The 18,025-nt window shown below is 43.1% G+C and overlaps 1 protein-coding gene across 6 annotated transcripts in view; it reads left to right on the top strand.

The window, feature by feature from the left end:
• LOC134207735 (membrane-associated progesterone receptor component 1-like) overlaps positions 1 to 13,838 on the top strand; it is a 77,609-nt gene extending 63,771 nt beyond the window's left edge. For all 6 annotated transcript variants that reach the window (XM_062683594.1, XM_062683592.1, XM_062683593.1 and 3 more), the window contains exons 3-4: positions 11,210 to 11,362; positions 11,425 to 13,838. In XM_062683594.1, coding sequence (XP_062539578.1) covers positions 11,210 to 11,362; positions 11,425 to 11,729 — 458 coding nt within the window. In that variant the 3' untranslated portion in view covers positions 11,730 to 13,838. The remainder of the gene's footprint in view (positions 1 to 11,209; positions 11,363 to 11,424) is intronic.
• The last annotated feature ends 4,187 nt before the right edge of the window (positions 13,839 to 18,025 follow it).

Below are 18,025 nucleotides of genomic sequence, written 5' to 3'. Positions count from 1 at the left end.
AAGTCTCGACATCGTGCGAATGAAGCCTCGGCTTAAGTCCTCACCTCTGAACCACGCTCGCGCAGAAACTTTAGGAACTATGGAAAAGAGCCACCGTCCAAGTTCATTGTGTGACCAAATCATTTGCCAATTTTGAAGAGTACTCTGACGGACTAATGGGAAAAACTCGTTGTTCGAGATTTATCTATCATAAACTTCACCTTCCTGTGCGCCCACCTTTGCTAGCGAGTCCGCCTTCTCATTGCCATAGATTAGGCAATGGGATGGGACCCATACAAAGGTAATCTTGAATGATCTTTCGACCAAATCACGCATCTGCTCTCTTACAGTTGTAAGAAAGTAAGATGCGTGCTTAACAGGTTTCATCGACCGGAGTGCCTCGATAGAACTAAGACTATCCGAGAAGATGAAATAATGGTCTACGGGCTGATTGGAAATTATCCCCAAAGCGAAATTAATTGCTGCCAGCTCAGCAACATAAACCGAACACGGTTCTTGAAGTTTTCGGAAGGTGGTTGAATTTACGTTGAAAACACCGAAGCCAGTGGATCCGTTAATGCGAGAACCATCAGTGAAATATCTGTTATTGCAATTGACATGTTCATATTTTTCAGAAAAATGGAAGGGATAGATATTTGTCGAAGATGATCTGGTATTCCTTGAATAGCGTGTTTCATGGACAGATCGTATTCAATTGAGGAACTGTCGTTGACGAAGTGAACTCGAGGTGGATTATAACATGGAAGACAGAGATCTGTCGATATGTAGTTGAGATAGACTCGCAGGTATCTTGAACGATGAGCCAGTTCAAGCATATTATCGAAGTTTTCTAATACAAGTGTGTTACTTGTTCCACATTTGATCAGTATTCTAAGTGAGAGCTCCCAGTAACGGTGCTTTATAGGAGTGACTCCAGCAAGCACCTCCAGGCTCATGTTATGCGTTGAATGCATACAGCCAAGGGCAATACGCAAACAACGATATTGAATTCGTTCCAATTTGATTAGGTGGCACTCAGCTGCTGAGAGGAAGCAGAAAGAGCCATACTCTAAAACAGAGAGAATAGTCGTTTTATATAGTTTGATGAGGTCTTCCGGGTGAGCGCCCCACCATGTTCCGGAGATAGAGCGGAGAAAATGGATCCTTTTTCGGCATTTCTCTAACAAATAATCAATATGGGTCTTCCAGGTACACTTAGAATCAAACAAGACCCCAAGGTATTTAGAAGATAAAGATTGGTTTATGTCATCTTTCAACAGCTTTAGTTTCAGTTGAGCAGGATACCGCTTCTTAGTAAACACAACCAATTGAGTTTTTTGCGGAGAGAACTCGATCCCTAAATGTCTGGCCCAAACAGTCAGGTTATTTAGGGAATTTTGCAATGGTCTTTGCAAGACTTCTGCACATGATCCTCTTAGAGAGATCACGGCATCATCTGCAAGTTGTCTAAGCGTGCATTGTCCTTCCAAACAATTGTCAATATCTTTAACATAGAAATTGTAAAGCAAGGGACTTAAACATGAACCTTGGGGAAGGCCCATGTAGCTATTTCTGGAAGTTGTCAGAGTGCCGAGAGTAAAGTTCATGTGTTTTACTGACAACAAATTGTACAAGAAATTATTCAAAATAACGGGTAATCCACTACTGTGCAGATTTTCCGACAGTACTTCTATGGAAACAGAATCAAAAGCGCCCTTAATATCCAAGAAAACTGAAGCCAGTTGCTCCTTGTGCGCATAGGCCAGCTGTATATCTGAAGAGAGCAACGCTAGACAGTCATTTGTTCCTTTACCTTTTCGAAACCCGAATTGAGTTTTTGACAGTAATGCATTTTGTTCGACCCAATGGTCAATTCTTGAAAGGATCATTTTCTCCAATAATTTTCTCATGCATGATAGCATGGCAATCGGTCGGTATGAATTGTGATTAGACGCTGGTTTCCCAGGCTTTTGAATAGCTATTACTTTGACCTGGCGCCATTCTGGTGGTACGATGTTGTACTCCATGAAACAGTTGTACAGGTCAAGTAATCGTCTTTAGCGATATCTGGGAGGTTTTTAGAAGATTGAATTTGATATTATCGCATCCCGGAGAAGAATTGTTTGATGAAAGAAGAGACATAGATAGTTCCAGCATTGAGAATGGTCCACCCAAAGAACCGGGATCAAGCGTAGATTCTCGAAATAGCGGTTCAGCTGGTACGGAATCTGGACAGACCTTTTTGCGAAGTTGAATATCCATCGATTGGAGTATTCATCACTCTCGTTCGTGGAAATACGGTTCCGCATGTTGCGGGCCGTTCTCCAAAGTGTTGCCATTGAGGTTTTTCGTGTTAGTCCCTCGACAAAACGTCGCCAGTAGCTACGTTTTTAGCCTTGAGAAGATTTTTGAGCTTTCTTTCAAGCCTCAAATACTCTTCGAAAAGCTCAGACCTTCCGTGTTTACGGAAAGCCTTGAAGGCATCAGATTTCTCGGAATACAACTTAGTACATTCATCATCCCATCCAGGAGTGGCTGGTCTTCTTATGACAGATGTACTTGGAACGCGTCGTTTCTGAGCTTCTAGTGCGCTTTTATGAATCAATTCGGTAAGGAATCGATACTCATCCAGTGGAGGAAGAATATCAGTTGATTCAATACCAATGTTTACCGCCGATGCAAATTTTTGCCAGTCAATGTTTTCGTGAGGTCGAAAGGAACATTAACTGGCACTGATCGTTGATAGCCGCATTTGATTGTGGTGACTATCGGCATGTGGTCACTACCATGGGGATCTTGGATTACCTTCCACGTGCAATCTAATGATAGTGAATTAGAGCATAAAGACAGATCAATTCGACTTTCCTGACCTTGAGGTCCTATTCGAGTTACTTCGCCTGTGTTCAAAATATTCAAGTTGAAATCGTCGCACAAATCATAGAAAATAGGTGCTCTGTTATCGTCTCTAGTTTCGCCCCATGCAATACCATGTGCATTTATATCGCCCAGTATTAAAACTGGGGATGATAGAAGCGAAACTGCGCTCCAAAGATGCCGACGATTAAGTGAGGCATTTGGGGAATATACACTGAAGCTATGCAAAGGTCTTTATTCTTTACATTTACTTGGCAAGCGACGATTTCTAAACCATTAACAGTCGGAATGGGAATTTTGTAGAAAGTGTGACATTTTTGATTCCCAAAAGAACGCCACCATAATGATCATTCCGATCTTGGCGAATAATGTTAAAATCGTGGAAGTTGATTTCATCTTCAGAAGAAAGCCATGTTTCACAGAGTGCAAATATATCGCAATCGGAGTTGCGAATTAAAAACTTAAACACGTCCAATTTATGTTTCAGACTATGACAGTTCCACTGCAGCACAGTGATTGTATCTTGTATGGCCGTATTATCCATCGAAAGATACAAGTCCTGCAAGAAGGGGCCATGAAACAGTCAATTGCTTCAGATAACTTTCAATTGTTGGAATAAAGAGGTCAATGATTGGCCTCAATGAATTCGGAATATTGAACAAGTTCAAAATACGATCCACAAGATCCTTAAAGGATATCAATCCTCGCTTGGACGAGATTCTTTTCTTAGAAGTGCGAGTAGCAGTTTTCTGCTCAGAGATATTCCTTGCCTGATGTTTCTTTGTAACATCAGTTTTAGGCAATGGCGGGAATGTCTTACTGCAACATGGGTCAAAAGGAGCAGTGTAGACAGGCTGCTTCGGAATTTTAAATAATCCCCCATTACCATCAGATTTCGGCAAGCTTCTAGGGATGATTTTTGTTTTCTTACGGCGCAATCCCGGGGAAGACAGTTTCTTCCTCTTTTCGGGTACGTGTACCTCCGCAGAATCATCCATATCGGCTACGTCAGAGTCCGATTCGTCTATGGAAATCACATCATAAAAATCACTTACTTGAACGGCAGCTGAAATAGCAGCGGGGCTTGTTGTCGCAAAACTCGGCAGTGTGCCCCAACTGTTTGCAGTTGGTACAATTGAAAACTCTGGGTACAAAAAGACGCACCGGAAACAACATATTTTCGATATCTACATATTTTGGGAGTATCGAACCGGCAAACGTTACCCGTAGCGAACCTGACTTCGAATATACTTTTTTACCATCTACCATGGCTGCTGAATGCAATTCCTTGCAGTCCAGAATATCCACGGTAGATTGCAGGGCATTCTTTAAACGGCCTTTTCCTGCAAGCACATCCTTGCAAGTCAGGCTCGCTGCGTTAATTACGCCTTCAATCTCGACCTCCCGCGAGGGCACATAAACCAAATATTCCACATTATAGTTCTGGTCTTTTGCGATAGCATTTGCATCCTGGTATGTAGGTGCGGTTACACGTAGTTTGTTCCGATTGATTTGATGAAAATCAGTTTTCGGAAAACGACGCGTCAAATCACGTTTGATTCCTAGGAAATCAATACTTTTCACTTTCTGCCGAAAGTAAACAACCCAAGGCCCAGGCGAAGAAGCCTGGTAGAATCGCGATGCGAATGACATTGTCTTTGGGAGGCGTTTCGCCTCCGTTTTCTTCGTCCATGAAATGTAATACAAAATCCCCCCCAAAAAAAAATAGAAGAGAAAAAAAATAATACTAATAGGTTTTAATTATAATAATAACAAAACAAACACACACACACAAAAAAAAGAAGAAAGAAATTCAAAGTTTTCAATAATAATTCAGGCAACCTTTTTTGCGTTTCGTCCCACTCTAATGCAACGGTGCCACCCTTGCCTAACGACAGGCAGAGCACACAAAAGCTTCACCACTGGTGCGTGGATGAAAGTTAAACGAATGCAAAGAGACAATGGGATACAATCTTTTACTTAGCCTGTTTGCTGCCTACCCGAGTAGGTAGCTTTGTCGATGACGACCTGATGCTGATTGATACTGATCGTCGTCGCAGCACTTGATAAAAAAACCAAACTAACGAGACTGCAATAGCATCGCTAGAACAGCTCGCTTCCTTAACTAGTCGGCTGGATAAATCACCTTGTAACTAGCTTTACACTCGCGTAGGCAACTTAACGATATAAAACAACCCGCCGAATACTAAACGGGGGAAAAAAAACTCTAGCGGTATAAAGCGCGTCACGTGATGAGACACGGGAGTAAAATACGTCCGGCTCGTCCAGAAACACGACAAGGAATGAAATCTTGTAATTGATGTTAAAGTATAAAATTTTGAGAATATGACAATATGAAGATCTGAAAATAAGATAATATAAAAATATTGAAACACAAAAATATGTAACATGGAAATATTAAAGTACATATACAAAATTAAATCATAAAAATATAAAAATACAAAAATATGAAAACGGAAACCTGAAAATATAGAAATATATAAATATGCAAATTAATTTATAACAACATGAAAGTATAAATATATAAAGAAAGACAAAAAAATATGAAAATTAAATATTAGAAATTATAACAATATGAAAATATGATAGCATGAAAAAAGAAAATGCACATATATGAAAATACAAAGGATTTAAATATGGAATTTGAAATTTAAAAATACAAAAGTATAAAAATATATATTTCGGGCAGCAGGGACTATGTCCAAGGGCTTGACGATCCCTCCCCAGGCCATCTGCGAGTTGTGGGGCTTGCCTAGGATGTGATGGGGTTTGACAGTGGGCCCTGTTAAACCTCTATAAAAAGCTGCATGTATCCGCAAGTAGGCCCCACCAAAGCGACCGTGTGCCGCTCAAAGCGCACAAGCCCAAGTCCTGGTGTTAGGTGGGACGCTAAACAGCCCTCCGACGAGACAGGAGGTTTGCGCAGGCCCAATAAGCCGCCTAGAAAACCAATCATTACGAACAATATAAGAGATAATGCGACTCGATATAATCGGCAAAGACCTAGGCGACGAACACAGGATCACGATTGGAAGCTTGGAACATGGAATTGCAAGTCGCTAGGTTTCGCAGGTTGCGACAGGATGATCTACGATGAATTACATCCCCGCAACTTCGACGTCGTGGCGCTGCAGGAGATTTGCTGGACAGGACAGAAAGTGTGGAAAAGCGGGCATCGAGCGGCTACCTTCTACCAAAGCTGTGGCACCACCAACGAGCTGGGAACCGGCTTCATAGTGCTGGGTAAGATGCGCCAACGCGTGATTGGGTGGCAGCCAATCAACGCAAGGATGTGCAAGCTGAGGATTAAAGGCCGTTTCTTCAACTATAGCATCATCAACGTGCACTGCCCACACGAAGGGAGACCCGACGACGAGAAAGAAGCGTTCTACGCACAGCTGAAGCAGCCATACGATGGATGCCCACTGCGGGACGTTAAAATCGTCATCGGTGACATGAATGCACAGGTAGGAAGGGAGAAAATGTATAGACCGGTCATCGGACCGGATAGTCTGCACACCAATGACAACAGCCAACGATGCATAAACTTCGCAGCCTCCCGCGGAATGGTAGTCCGAAGCACTTTCTTTCCCCGCAAAAATATCCACAAGGCCACATGGAGATCACCTAACCAAGAAACGGAAAACCAAATCGACCACGTTCTAATCGACGGTAAATTCTTCTCCGACATCACGAACGTCCGCACTTACCGCAGTGCGAATATTGAATCCGACCACTACCTCGTTGCAGTATGCCTGCGCTCAAAACTCTCGACGGTGTACAACACGCGTCGAAGTCGGACGCCGCGGCTTAACATTGGGCGGCTACAAGACGGTAGACTAGCCCAAGAATACGCGCAGCAGCTGGAAGTGGCACTTCTAACGGAAGAGCAGCTAGGCGCAGCGTCTCTTGAAGATGGCTGGAGAGATATTCGATCCGCCATTGGTAGCACCGCAACCGCTGCACTTGGCACGGTGCCTCCGGATCAGAGAAACGACTGGTATGACGGCAAATGTGAGCAGTTAGTGGAAGAGAAGAATGCAGCATGGGCGAGATTGCTGCAACACCGCACGAGGGCGAACGAGGCACGATATAAACAGGCGCGGAACAGACAAAACTCGATTTTCCGGAGGGAAAAGCGCCAGCAGGAAGATCGAGACCGTGAAGAAACGGAGCAACTGTACCGCGCTAATAACACACGAAAGTTCTATGAGAAGTTAAACCGTTCACGTAAGGGCCACGTGCCACAGCCTGATATGTGTAAGGACATAAACGGGAACCTTCTTACGAACGAGCGTGAGGTGATCCAAAGGTGGCGGCAGCACTACGAAGAACACCTGAATGGCGATGTGGCAGACGAAGATGGCGGTATGGTGATGGACCTGGGAGAACGCACGCAGGACATAATTCTACCGGCTCCGGATCTCCAGGAAATCCCGGAGGAGATTGGCCGGCTGAAGAACAACAAAGCTCCTGGGGTTGACCAACTACCAGGAGAGCTATTTAAACACGGTGGTGAGACACTGGATAGAGCGCTGCACTGGGTCATTACCAAGATTTGGGAGGAGAAAGTATTGCCGCAGAAGTGGATGGAATGTGTCGTGTGTCCCATCCACAAAAATGGCGATAAGCTGGATTGCAGCAACTACCGCGCAATCACATTGCTGAACGCCGCCTACAAGGTACTCTCCCAAATTTTATGCCGTCGACTAGCACCAACTGCAAGGGAGTTCGTGGGGCAGTTTCAGGCGGGTTTTATGGGCGAACGCTCCACCACGGACCAGGTGTTCGCCATTCGCCAAGTATTACAGAAATGCCGCGAATACAACGTGCCAAACCCATCATCTATTTATCGACTTCAAAGCCGCATATGATACAATCGATCGGGACCAGCTATGGCAGCTAATGCACGAACACTGTTTTCCGGATAAACTGACACGGTTGATCAAAGCGACGATGGGTCGGGATCGGATGGTCTTTCGTGTTTGTTATTCAACATCGCTTTGGAAGGGTAATACGAAGAGCAGGGATTAAAACGAGTGGTACAATTTTCAATAAGTCCGTCCAGCTATTGGTCTTCGCCGACGATATAAATATTATGGCACGTAACTTTGAGAAGATGGAGGAAGTCTACATCAGACTGAAGAGGGAAGCTAAGCGTCAACACGTCGAAGACGAAGTACATGATAGGAAGAGGTTCAAGAGAAGACAATGTGAGCCACCCACCGCGAGTTTGCATCGGTGGTGACGAAATCGAGGTGGTAGAAGAATTTGTGTACTTGGGCTCACTGGTGACTGCCGAAAATGACACCAGCAGAGAAATTCGGAGACGCATAGTGGCTGGAAATCGTACGTACTTTGGACTCCGCAAGACGCTCCGATCGAATAGAGTTCGCCGCCGTACCAAACTGACAATCTACAAAACGCTAATTAGACCGGTAGTCCTCTACGGACACGAGACCTGGACGATGCTCGTGGAGGACCAACGCGCACTTGGAGTTTTCGAAACGAAAGTGCTGCGTACCATCTATGGTGGGGTGCAGATGGCGGACGGTACGTGGAGGAGGCGAATGAACCACGAATTGCATCAGCTGTTGGGAGAACCATCCATTGTTCACACCGCGAAAATCGGACGACTGCGATGGGCCGGGCACGTAGCCAGAATGTCGGACAGTAACCCGGTGAAAATGGTTCTCGACAACGATCCGACGGGCACAAGAAGGCGAGGTGCGCAGCGGGCAAGGTGGATCGATCAGGTGGAAGATGACTTGCGGACCCTCCGTAGACTGCGTGGTTGGCGACGTGTAGCCATGGACCGAGCCGAATGGAGAAGACTCTTATATACCGCACAGGCCACTTCGGCCTTAGTCTGAATAAATAAAATATCTACGATATCTACGATACTCCAAACCGTCCTTGAATTCAGATCTTAATATTCAAATCGATCAACAAGAAGAACTACAATGTCCTCACTATTTTTATGAATTGGAATAGCTTCACAATACCTCGTAACAACATTACAGACACATTACAGTTTTCACTCGACATCTACGACTCTCCAAACTATCCTTGAGTACAGATCTTAATGTTCAAATCGATCAACATGAAGTTCTCCGGTGTCTCAATTATTTTCAGGAGTTGGAATAACTCCACGGGACTTCATTACACCATTACAGACGCACCACAGAATTCGTTCAATATCTACGACACTTAGGGGTCACGTAGCGTAGTTGGCTACACGTTCGCCTTACAAGCGGATAATCATGGGTTCGATTCCCAGCCCCTCCACAAAACCCTCGTCAGTCGTCGGATCCGCAGCCCACACGGTGGCGTTCTGGGGTACGCGGCTTTCCGTCAGGGCTGTCTGATGACGACTGACAACTTGTTCTTCTCGGAGGCATTCCTCCAACGTTACCCGGATAAATGGCAGTACAGTAAAACATCCATGAGTCGATATTGAAGGGACCATCGACTCATGGAAATATCGAGATGTGGAATAGAAAATTCTTGGAAAGCTGTTTGAAGGAACCATCATAGCAACCCAAAAAATATGTTTTACTATGGCATAATTTGCTTCCATGAGTCGATATCGAGTCATAGAACATCGACTCATGGAGGTTTGACTGTATTCAAATTAATTCATGAAAAAAATGTTACTTGGGTCCTTTTGAAAAGTTAAGCGAGATATGTCTGTTTGTCTGTGCCTATAGTACCGGTGCCTTGACTGCTAAATCCAAGCAAACTAGATGTTGGTCACACGAACAGGTGTAAGGACGTTAGGCATGAAGGATGTTAAGCATAAAATGCCCCAAAAACAGCCCACGACATAAAAAAGGTATTATGCCTAACGTCATGAACCCACCAATCTCATATTTTTGCATCAAAACATTTCCTGAATTTCCGAAAGAATTCTTAACCAAATTTCCAAAGAAATTCCTAAAAAAATTTAGAAGAATATCTGAAGAAATCTGAAAAGTATTTCATAAATGTATTTTCACAAGACATTTTCGAAATACCTAAAGAAATTTTCAAATTAAATCCTGGAGGAAGTTCTGAAGCAATTCTTAAAATCCGGAGGATTTTCCGATGGAATCTATGGAGAAATTTTCAAAGGAATACCTGGAGGAATTTTGATTGAATGGCTGAAGCAATTTCTGGGTGAACTTGCGAAGGAATTTCTTAAGTAATTTACAACATTGTTTATGGAGGCTACCAAAAAATTCTTTGAAAAAATATTTTTCGCAATATGTATTTACTTTTTTGAATTCATTATTTTGCTGCAAAAATCTATATATGGCACGTTCGTTTTTACCTGGAAAATAATGTAAAATACCTGAAAAAAAACTGGAAAAATCAGGGAATTTTGTTTTTACAGATGAGTAGACACCCTGTTTATGGTTTGCATTCGTTTTTGAAGCAGTATGTCCAGTATGTGGGCCCTCCTTAGCCATGCAGTAAGACGCGCGGCTACAAAGCAAGACCATGCTGAGGGTGGCTGGGTTCGATTCCCGGTGCCGGTCTAGGCAATTCTCGGATTGGAAATTGTCTCGACTTCCCTGGGCATAAAAGTATCATCGTGTTAGCTTCATGATATACGAATGCAAAAATGGTAACCTGGCTTAGAAACCTCGCAGTTAATAACTGTGGAAGTGCTTAATGAACACTAAGCTGCGAGGCGGATCTGTCCCAGTGTGGGGATGTAATGCCAATAAGAAGAAGATGTCCAAAATTTATGTTGAAATACGACGAAAAAAAAATCCCTATTGAATCGGTTATAGGTATGTTGTTCTAAAGACGTGGATGAACTTCTGGAACATGGCTTGTTTCTATGAATTTCGAGCTAGTGACCGCTAGTGTGTCGTCGATGTCAATCCGACGACTACTCTACTGGAATCGTATGTTTGGCGACATAGCGACTATTAGGATTGGGCATGGATTACTGAACTCACTACTGCGGGGATTTTCGTGATCGTAATTCTTCAGTATGATGCATGATAGGCGTGATTATTTGACACAGTTCGACCTACAGAATGTTCCACAGTTCAGCGAACAACGAGGTTTGACGATACTGCCTCTGCTGCTATGGATGGTGACGAGTAAAATGGGGATCGCGGCCTGGCACTGCGAATTGCATTCCATTCCGATATAAATTCGGCATGCCAATCTTCTTCTGGGTCAACCGAATGTATCGTAGATTTCCAGGTGGCTCATTTTTAATTTTCCACGTAATACGTTTGAATTCCCAATGATGTTTACGTCATGTTTTGAAAACTCTCCGTAAAGAAATCCATAAATATTACTAACCAATGCCACTCTTTCTCACTTTTATTTCCAGGTGGTCCGTATGCAGCCTTCGGTGGTCGCGATGCTTCCCGTGGATTGGCCACTTTCAGTGTTACCAGCAACGATAAGGCCGAGTACGATGATCTGAGCGACTTGACTCAGATGGAGATGGAATCGGTCCGGGAATGGGAAGCTCAGTTCAAAGGTACGATTCTGACTCCACTATATTCCCTAAATACGATCATATCATTAATATTTTGTTTGTAGAAAAATACATCCTCGTCGGTCGCCTGTTGAAGCCTGGCGAGCAGCCGACCAACTACTCGGACGAGGACGAGGACACCCCGAACGAATCGACGCCCACCGGAGACAGCAAGAGCGCATCCACGAAGGATGAAACGAAACCCGCCGCCGCAGCCGCAGCACCGGCTCCATCTTCGCCCAAGAAGACGGCCGACAGCAACAGTAGCAGTAGCGTGGCGACCAGTGAAACGGCAGCGGCGCCCACCGAGGCCACCTCCAAGGTGGAGGATGTGAAATCCGGTGGCGATTCGAAGGCCGCGACCGAGTGACGCCCCTGCCCAAGCGGTAGCAGCAGCGGAAGCGATACTAGAGGTAACAATAGCGACAACAACAGTAGGTTAGACGGAAGTAGGCATGGGGACGACGATGACGATGAAGATGGAGCACGCAGCAGACCGTTCGATCAGCATAGTATTTGCGATATGTTTGGATTTTAACGAACCTTCCGCGGGGCGGCGGGCACGTGACGTAACGAAAGGAGATAGCGAGGGTCTTTTACACTGACGAAAAGCAGGGTTTTGCATGAGGCTTGCTGCTAATAGGATTCTTGTATGGCGTGTTTAGTGACAAACGTGCTATAATTATAGCTGTTTTATATTCAATGTGCGTATTTGTATTTAGAGATGTCGCCGTTGGTGAAGATCGGCACCAGCAAGGGCGATCTCGATTGGCGTTTGTAGCATGTTACCCATCCAATAAAACAACATTCAAACGATATGTGAACGTTTTATACAGTAGTAGAAGGACGGATTTTGGTGCTACCTTAACGCATTTCTGTGGGTCTCATCATTTCCAGGCTGTATTCACTTAAGAGCATGTTTGATCGACATACACAAACATGTTCTTGATTATTTTTGTTTTCTATCACATTTTTTACTTGATTTTTAAAACATTATTCTCAATTGGATCAATATATTTTCCACTAAACATGTTTCTCAGAGCCATTATTAACAATAGTCAATATTTTTTTTTCAAATTGAGTGTGTCAGGTTGGGTCTTCTTCAGAAAATCTCAATGAGGTGCCCCATAATTCGTCTTGTATGTCTTCTTGCCATTGTTTTTTTACGACTGATCGAAATCGAAGCTTTGATTTTGAAAAAGTTTTATCTATTTTTCCCCAATAATAACATGTTTGTCCGTCCATGTTTATGTTAATGATCCACATTTTTCCATCTCTTGGCCATTTGGTTCTTGAGTATTTCATTCCAATTTACTATTCCAAATATGTTTACAAATTTATAGTACTTAGCAAATTTTGATCTAGGCCTAACAAAACCTATCTTTTTTTTTCAATCGGAAATGCTTCTGCACTGTATCGGAATGTCGCGTCTTTCATCGTCTCTCTTGTCACAAACGAACACAATATTATGTCTCTGAACCAAAAAACAATGGAAAATTTTATACGAAGAAAATCTATAACATAAATACGGCTATCAACACTGAAAAAAATATTCGATATGCATATTATAAATGGAACAATTTATGGTGTCTTGGTATTGATATGCAAAACTACACTAAATCTTGGTCGTAACAGGAGTAACTACACACGCATACAAAAGGCTTAAACAGCAAAAGTTGTTTAATAAGTGGGAATTTAGAAACTACATAGATCGTAATTGTTTCGCAAAATACAAACAAAATACAAAACAAAAAAAACGAGAAAGATGACTTCTATTTACAACATACATAACCTTAAACACACAAACAACAACTTAATTATGATGATACCTGTCTACCGATTTGACGATCCACATAGATCGAATAATTCCTAAAAATTTATTAATCTAGGGGGCATACTTTTCGTTTTTTCAGATAATTCTTTCCCTCTTCGTCGCAATTCGTATACTTTCCAAGCAATTTGTGTAAATTAACCAAAATTTATTCTAATAAAAAAATAAAAAAAAAACGTTAAGACTTCAAAGTTTGTTGCTTGGTTGTTTTACAACTATGAAAGAGAATAGCTTATAAGTGTTTTTTGCTAAGGAATTTGTAATTTAACGTCTCACCTTTTTTTTAATTAGCAAAAGGAATGGGAGCGGTAAAAGATGAGTTTAACAGTTAAGAAAGTTTATAAGAGATGAATAATTTTGGTAGCTTTTTTAGGGCAGTCAGAGCGCTCCAAACACGCAGACAAAGAATTATCTAACACAGTAAGACCAGTACGATAATAGGCCGAACTTTGTGGTTCCAACATATTCCGTTTGAGTCGGAAGGGATAACTCGAAAAGTAGCAGTAGGAAAAGGTTTCATAACATGGAAGAATGATTCGTGAACATAACAGTTATGATGATTAGGAATGTGTCGGAACTATCAAGTGGGAACGAGGCAGGAAAATAAATTTCGTACACTACTACATTGAGTAAGTTTAGACAAAATTATCTTTATGTGGATCTCTTTACTTGACTAAAACGTCTCCGAATGCCTTCGTCTATGATTATTATGTGTACAATATTATTATTAATTTAAACTAAGTCCGGAATTGGCTTTTTCATAGCTGTAAGTCAAATTGTCAACAACGCGGAGGGTCCGCAAATCGGTTTTCTACCTCATCAATCCACCTTTATGGGTCCAAACTCCGAAGTACGATCTCCTGCCACGATGCGTCACCGAATTTCTCTGCCGGTCTCGTACTTGACTTGTAAGTGAATGAGTTACAAAGTTTTAGAATTAGATATAATAGTACTAACTTTTCTTATGGCGCATGATTAAACCTACTTTCAAATACAGAGGTGGTTGTGTCATTGAGTGGGGTTTATTGGACCCTTACCCAAAATAGCATACGGATAAATAAATGCATATGGATTACTACAAACATGTTTATGAAATATTCTAGCTAATAAGCGAATACTTTTTGTCAGGCCTTTTTGACAATTTTCTTGTTATTTTTATGGATTTCCGGATTAACTGATACGGATGATCAACGTGACGATGGATCGGGTGATGTGCGTAGTTAGAGTTTCAGGGGCATTCTCGAGTTACAGCAAGGTGATGGTCTTTCGTGTCTGCTATTTCACATCGCTTTGGAGGGAGTAACACGAAGGGCAGGAATTGACACGAGTGATAAGATTTTCAGGAGGTTGTCCAGTTATTTGGTTTTGCCGACGACATTGATATTATGGCAAGTAACTTTGAGAGGATGGAGGAAGTCTACATCAGACTTAAAAGCGAAGCTAAACGGATTGGACTAGTCATCAACGCATCGGAGACGAAGTACATAATAGGAAGAGGCTCAAGAGAGGTCAATGTAAGCCACCCACCACGAGTTTGCATCGGTGGTGACGAAATCGAGGTGGTTGAAGAATTCGTGTACATGGGCTCACTGATGACCTCCGATAACGATACCAGCAGATAAATTCGGAGCCGCATCATGACAGGAAATCGTATGTTCTTTGGACTCCGCAAAACGCTCCGATGGAATAAAGTTTACCGAACTTATTTTAAGCCGTCGAACTTATTTTGAAACGCTTATTAGACCGGTAGCTCTCTACGGACACGAGACCTGGACGATGCTCGTGGATGACCAACGTGCACTGGGAGTTTTCGAAAGGAAAGTGCTGCGTACCATCTATGATGGGGTACAGATGGCGGACGGTACGTGGAGGAGGCGAATTAACCACGAGTTGCTGGGAGAACCATCCATCGTTCACACCGCGAAAATCGTTTGACTGCGGTGGGTCGGGCACGTAGCCAGAATGTCGGACAGTAATCCGGTGAAAATGGTTCTCGAGTAGATAAATGTGCCAGATCAGAAGCGCACCAAGCTAGACAATAAATCGAAGAAGCTCAGTTTTGTGGGTTACTCGATGGACCATAAAGCCTACAGGTTTGTGGATTGCGAGATTGACATCGTCACCGTCAGTCGAGACGCGCGCTTCGTTGAACTGGGGAACGGTAGCTCATCGGTAGAGATCCAGTTGAAACCTGGCGCCAGTGGAGAGCGAACAGTAATGCTTGAGGAGGAGGGGGATGCTCTAAAGCTTGATGAGAACGAGAAATCCATCATGGATCGAGAGGCAGATGATGACGAAGAACCAATTAATGCGGAACCAGTTCGAACCAGTTGCGCCAACCACCAGGGTACGTAGAATCGGGAAAGGAAGATCACGTCTGAGACCATAAGGTAGCTCTGCTCGTATATGTCGATGACATGTTACTAGCGTCGGAGAGTTCCACCGAATTGGATAAAGCTACGGAAAGAATGAAGAAGGAATTCGAAGTCTCATGCCTGGGGCATATTCGCCATTTCCTCGGCATGGAGATTTGGCGTGAAAGAAGTCTACACACTATTCGATTGCAGAACTCCCGATTACTCGAATAAAAGGGTATGAGTGAAGCTAAACCAGCCAAGACGCAGATGGATCCTAATTACACCAAGACTGAAGAGAAAATTGAGTTGTTTAAGGATGTGTCCAAGTACAGGAGCATTGTTGGGTGTCTGTTGCATCTGTCTGTTGTGGCTCGTCCGTAAACAGCGCAGCCGTTCTTGGGAGGAAGTATGCCGCACCCAAAGAGCTCGACTGGGTGGCGGCAAAGAGAGTGATGAGGTATCTGAAAGGCAAAATCGACTGTGGTTTAAGTTTCGGAGGTGAAGAACAGAAGCCGCTATAATGACCAAGCCACTCGGACCGCAGAAGCATAACCATTTCTGCAAGATGTTAGGCTGGGGATGACGGAATTTTGGATCGCGGACACTTACTCACTCATACATCCTTAGCACCACTAGGGGTACATAGGGCCAACGTAAAAGATCTCCATCTTCGGCAGCTGTTCACTTTAGCCTTGGTCTGGGCCCAGGTCAGATTCCTGTCGGCTACCTTTATTTCCTTGTTGAGGCTACGCCGCCACGAGCCTCTGGATCTGCCTCTGCTACGATGTCCTACTCAATTCCAGTCCAGCGCTTGCTTACATATTTCGTCTCTGCTCTCCGACCCACCTCCATTTACGCTCTCGAATTTCTGTCGATATCGGTTTTTGATGGCATCGTCGATGGAGCTCAGCATTCGAGATCCAATTGTGAGGCCACCAGGCCCGAATTATAAAACGTAGACATCGGTTGATAAATACTTGCAGTTTCTGCGTAATCTCTGCTGATACACACCAAGTCTCACTGGCGTATAACAACACAGATTTTACGTTTGAGTTGAATATTCGAAATTTGGTGCGTTGACTAATCTGATTGGATCTCCATACATTTCGTAAACTCGCAAAAGCAGCCCTAGCCTTCTTGATCCGTGCTCCTATGTCGATCTTGGATCCACCGTCCGACGCTAACTAATTGGTTTTTGTCCTTCTCCACTGCTTGCCCGGCTACCGTAAAGTTGGAGGGGTTGTTTGTGTTTACATCCAACGATCTTGGTCTTGTTGACGTTGATGGTGAGACTCGCCGTTAGGGGCGTTCGGCCAGGTCGTTGAGCTTTCTCTGCATATTAGAGCGCCGTTGTGCTAGTAGAGCAATATCATCAGCCAAATCGATGTCTTGTAATCTTGTAATCTTGTAATATCAACGCACCCTCTGACCATAGCCTATCTGCGTTGTATTTAAATACCGCTGAGCGATACGTCTACTGGGCAACACGTCCGGTGTGCACTGCACTAAGATCTCCTTAGATGCAACCGGACCGAGATCTTACTTAAGGCTCCCAAGGGTCCGTTTCGTTGTGATATGTTGCCATAAAATAGAAATATATGCACTTGCTTTTCTAATCTACGGGAATATTTAAATTTACTAATGATATTGATTAGTGACATGTAGATTCATTCATCGATCAGATTAGAACGAGCTCAGTGCAATTAAAATATAAACGCAATACTTATCTGCAATTCACAGAAGATGTTGGGATTGTCCTTGAAGTAATCACGTTGTGAACACAGACTTCCTGTATTGACGGTGGTTGTTATGAATATGAATACCACTGCTGATACCGGAACATTAAGATTTTCTTCATCACTGGTCGCCTGGAAAGAGGTAGATAAAAGAATTGGGCCGCTTTCACTCGCCGGCCCGCAAAACATTAGTAAGTAATTAATCTTACTGCAAAGACAAAAATACAGTTCTAATAATTCTGTCTTATTAATGGATATCACACATGCCCATCTGATACTCAACTTGACCAAAAACATATCCTCAATACTTAATAAAATGATAACTGTATATAGTTTCTATTATTGTCCATATATACCTACTATTCAATCTAGGATTCCAAATCGGATAAATTAATTCAGTTGCTAACTAAAAGCTTATCCTCAACGCTTTGGCTGTCAATAGTCTCCACAATATGAACCTTAAAGGTTATAACTTTGTTCAATCCTACATCTGTTTATATTAAAACTCAATCCTAACTGCCCCGAAACCGCTTTCAACACATAACTGCCCCGAGCACAGCCACTACATGCGACCCACAGGACCCCAATCGAGGACGACCTACACTATACCGTTGTGAGCTTACACCCTCTCTTGGGCTGTGCGACGCTGAAAACATGCTCCTAACGTTTGATGCCTAAAAATAAAAATAATTAAACTAATTACACTAAATCTTACACTTTTGATCGAACCCGGCTGACATTC

This window comes from Armigeres subalbatus, chromosome 1, assembly GCF_024139115.2.
Source record: "Armigeres subalbatus isolate Guangzhou_Male chromosome 1, GZ_Asu_2, whole genome shotgun sequence".
In the NCBI taxonomy this organism is placed as follows: domain Eukaryota; kingdom Metazoa; phylum Arthropoda; class Insecta; order Diptera; family Culicidae; genus Armigeres; species Armigeres subalbatus.
Note: the sequence above shows the minus strand (reverse complement) of the source record. Positions and strands in the feature narration are given on the sequence as shown.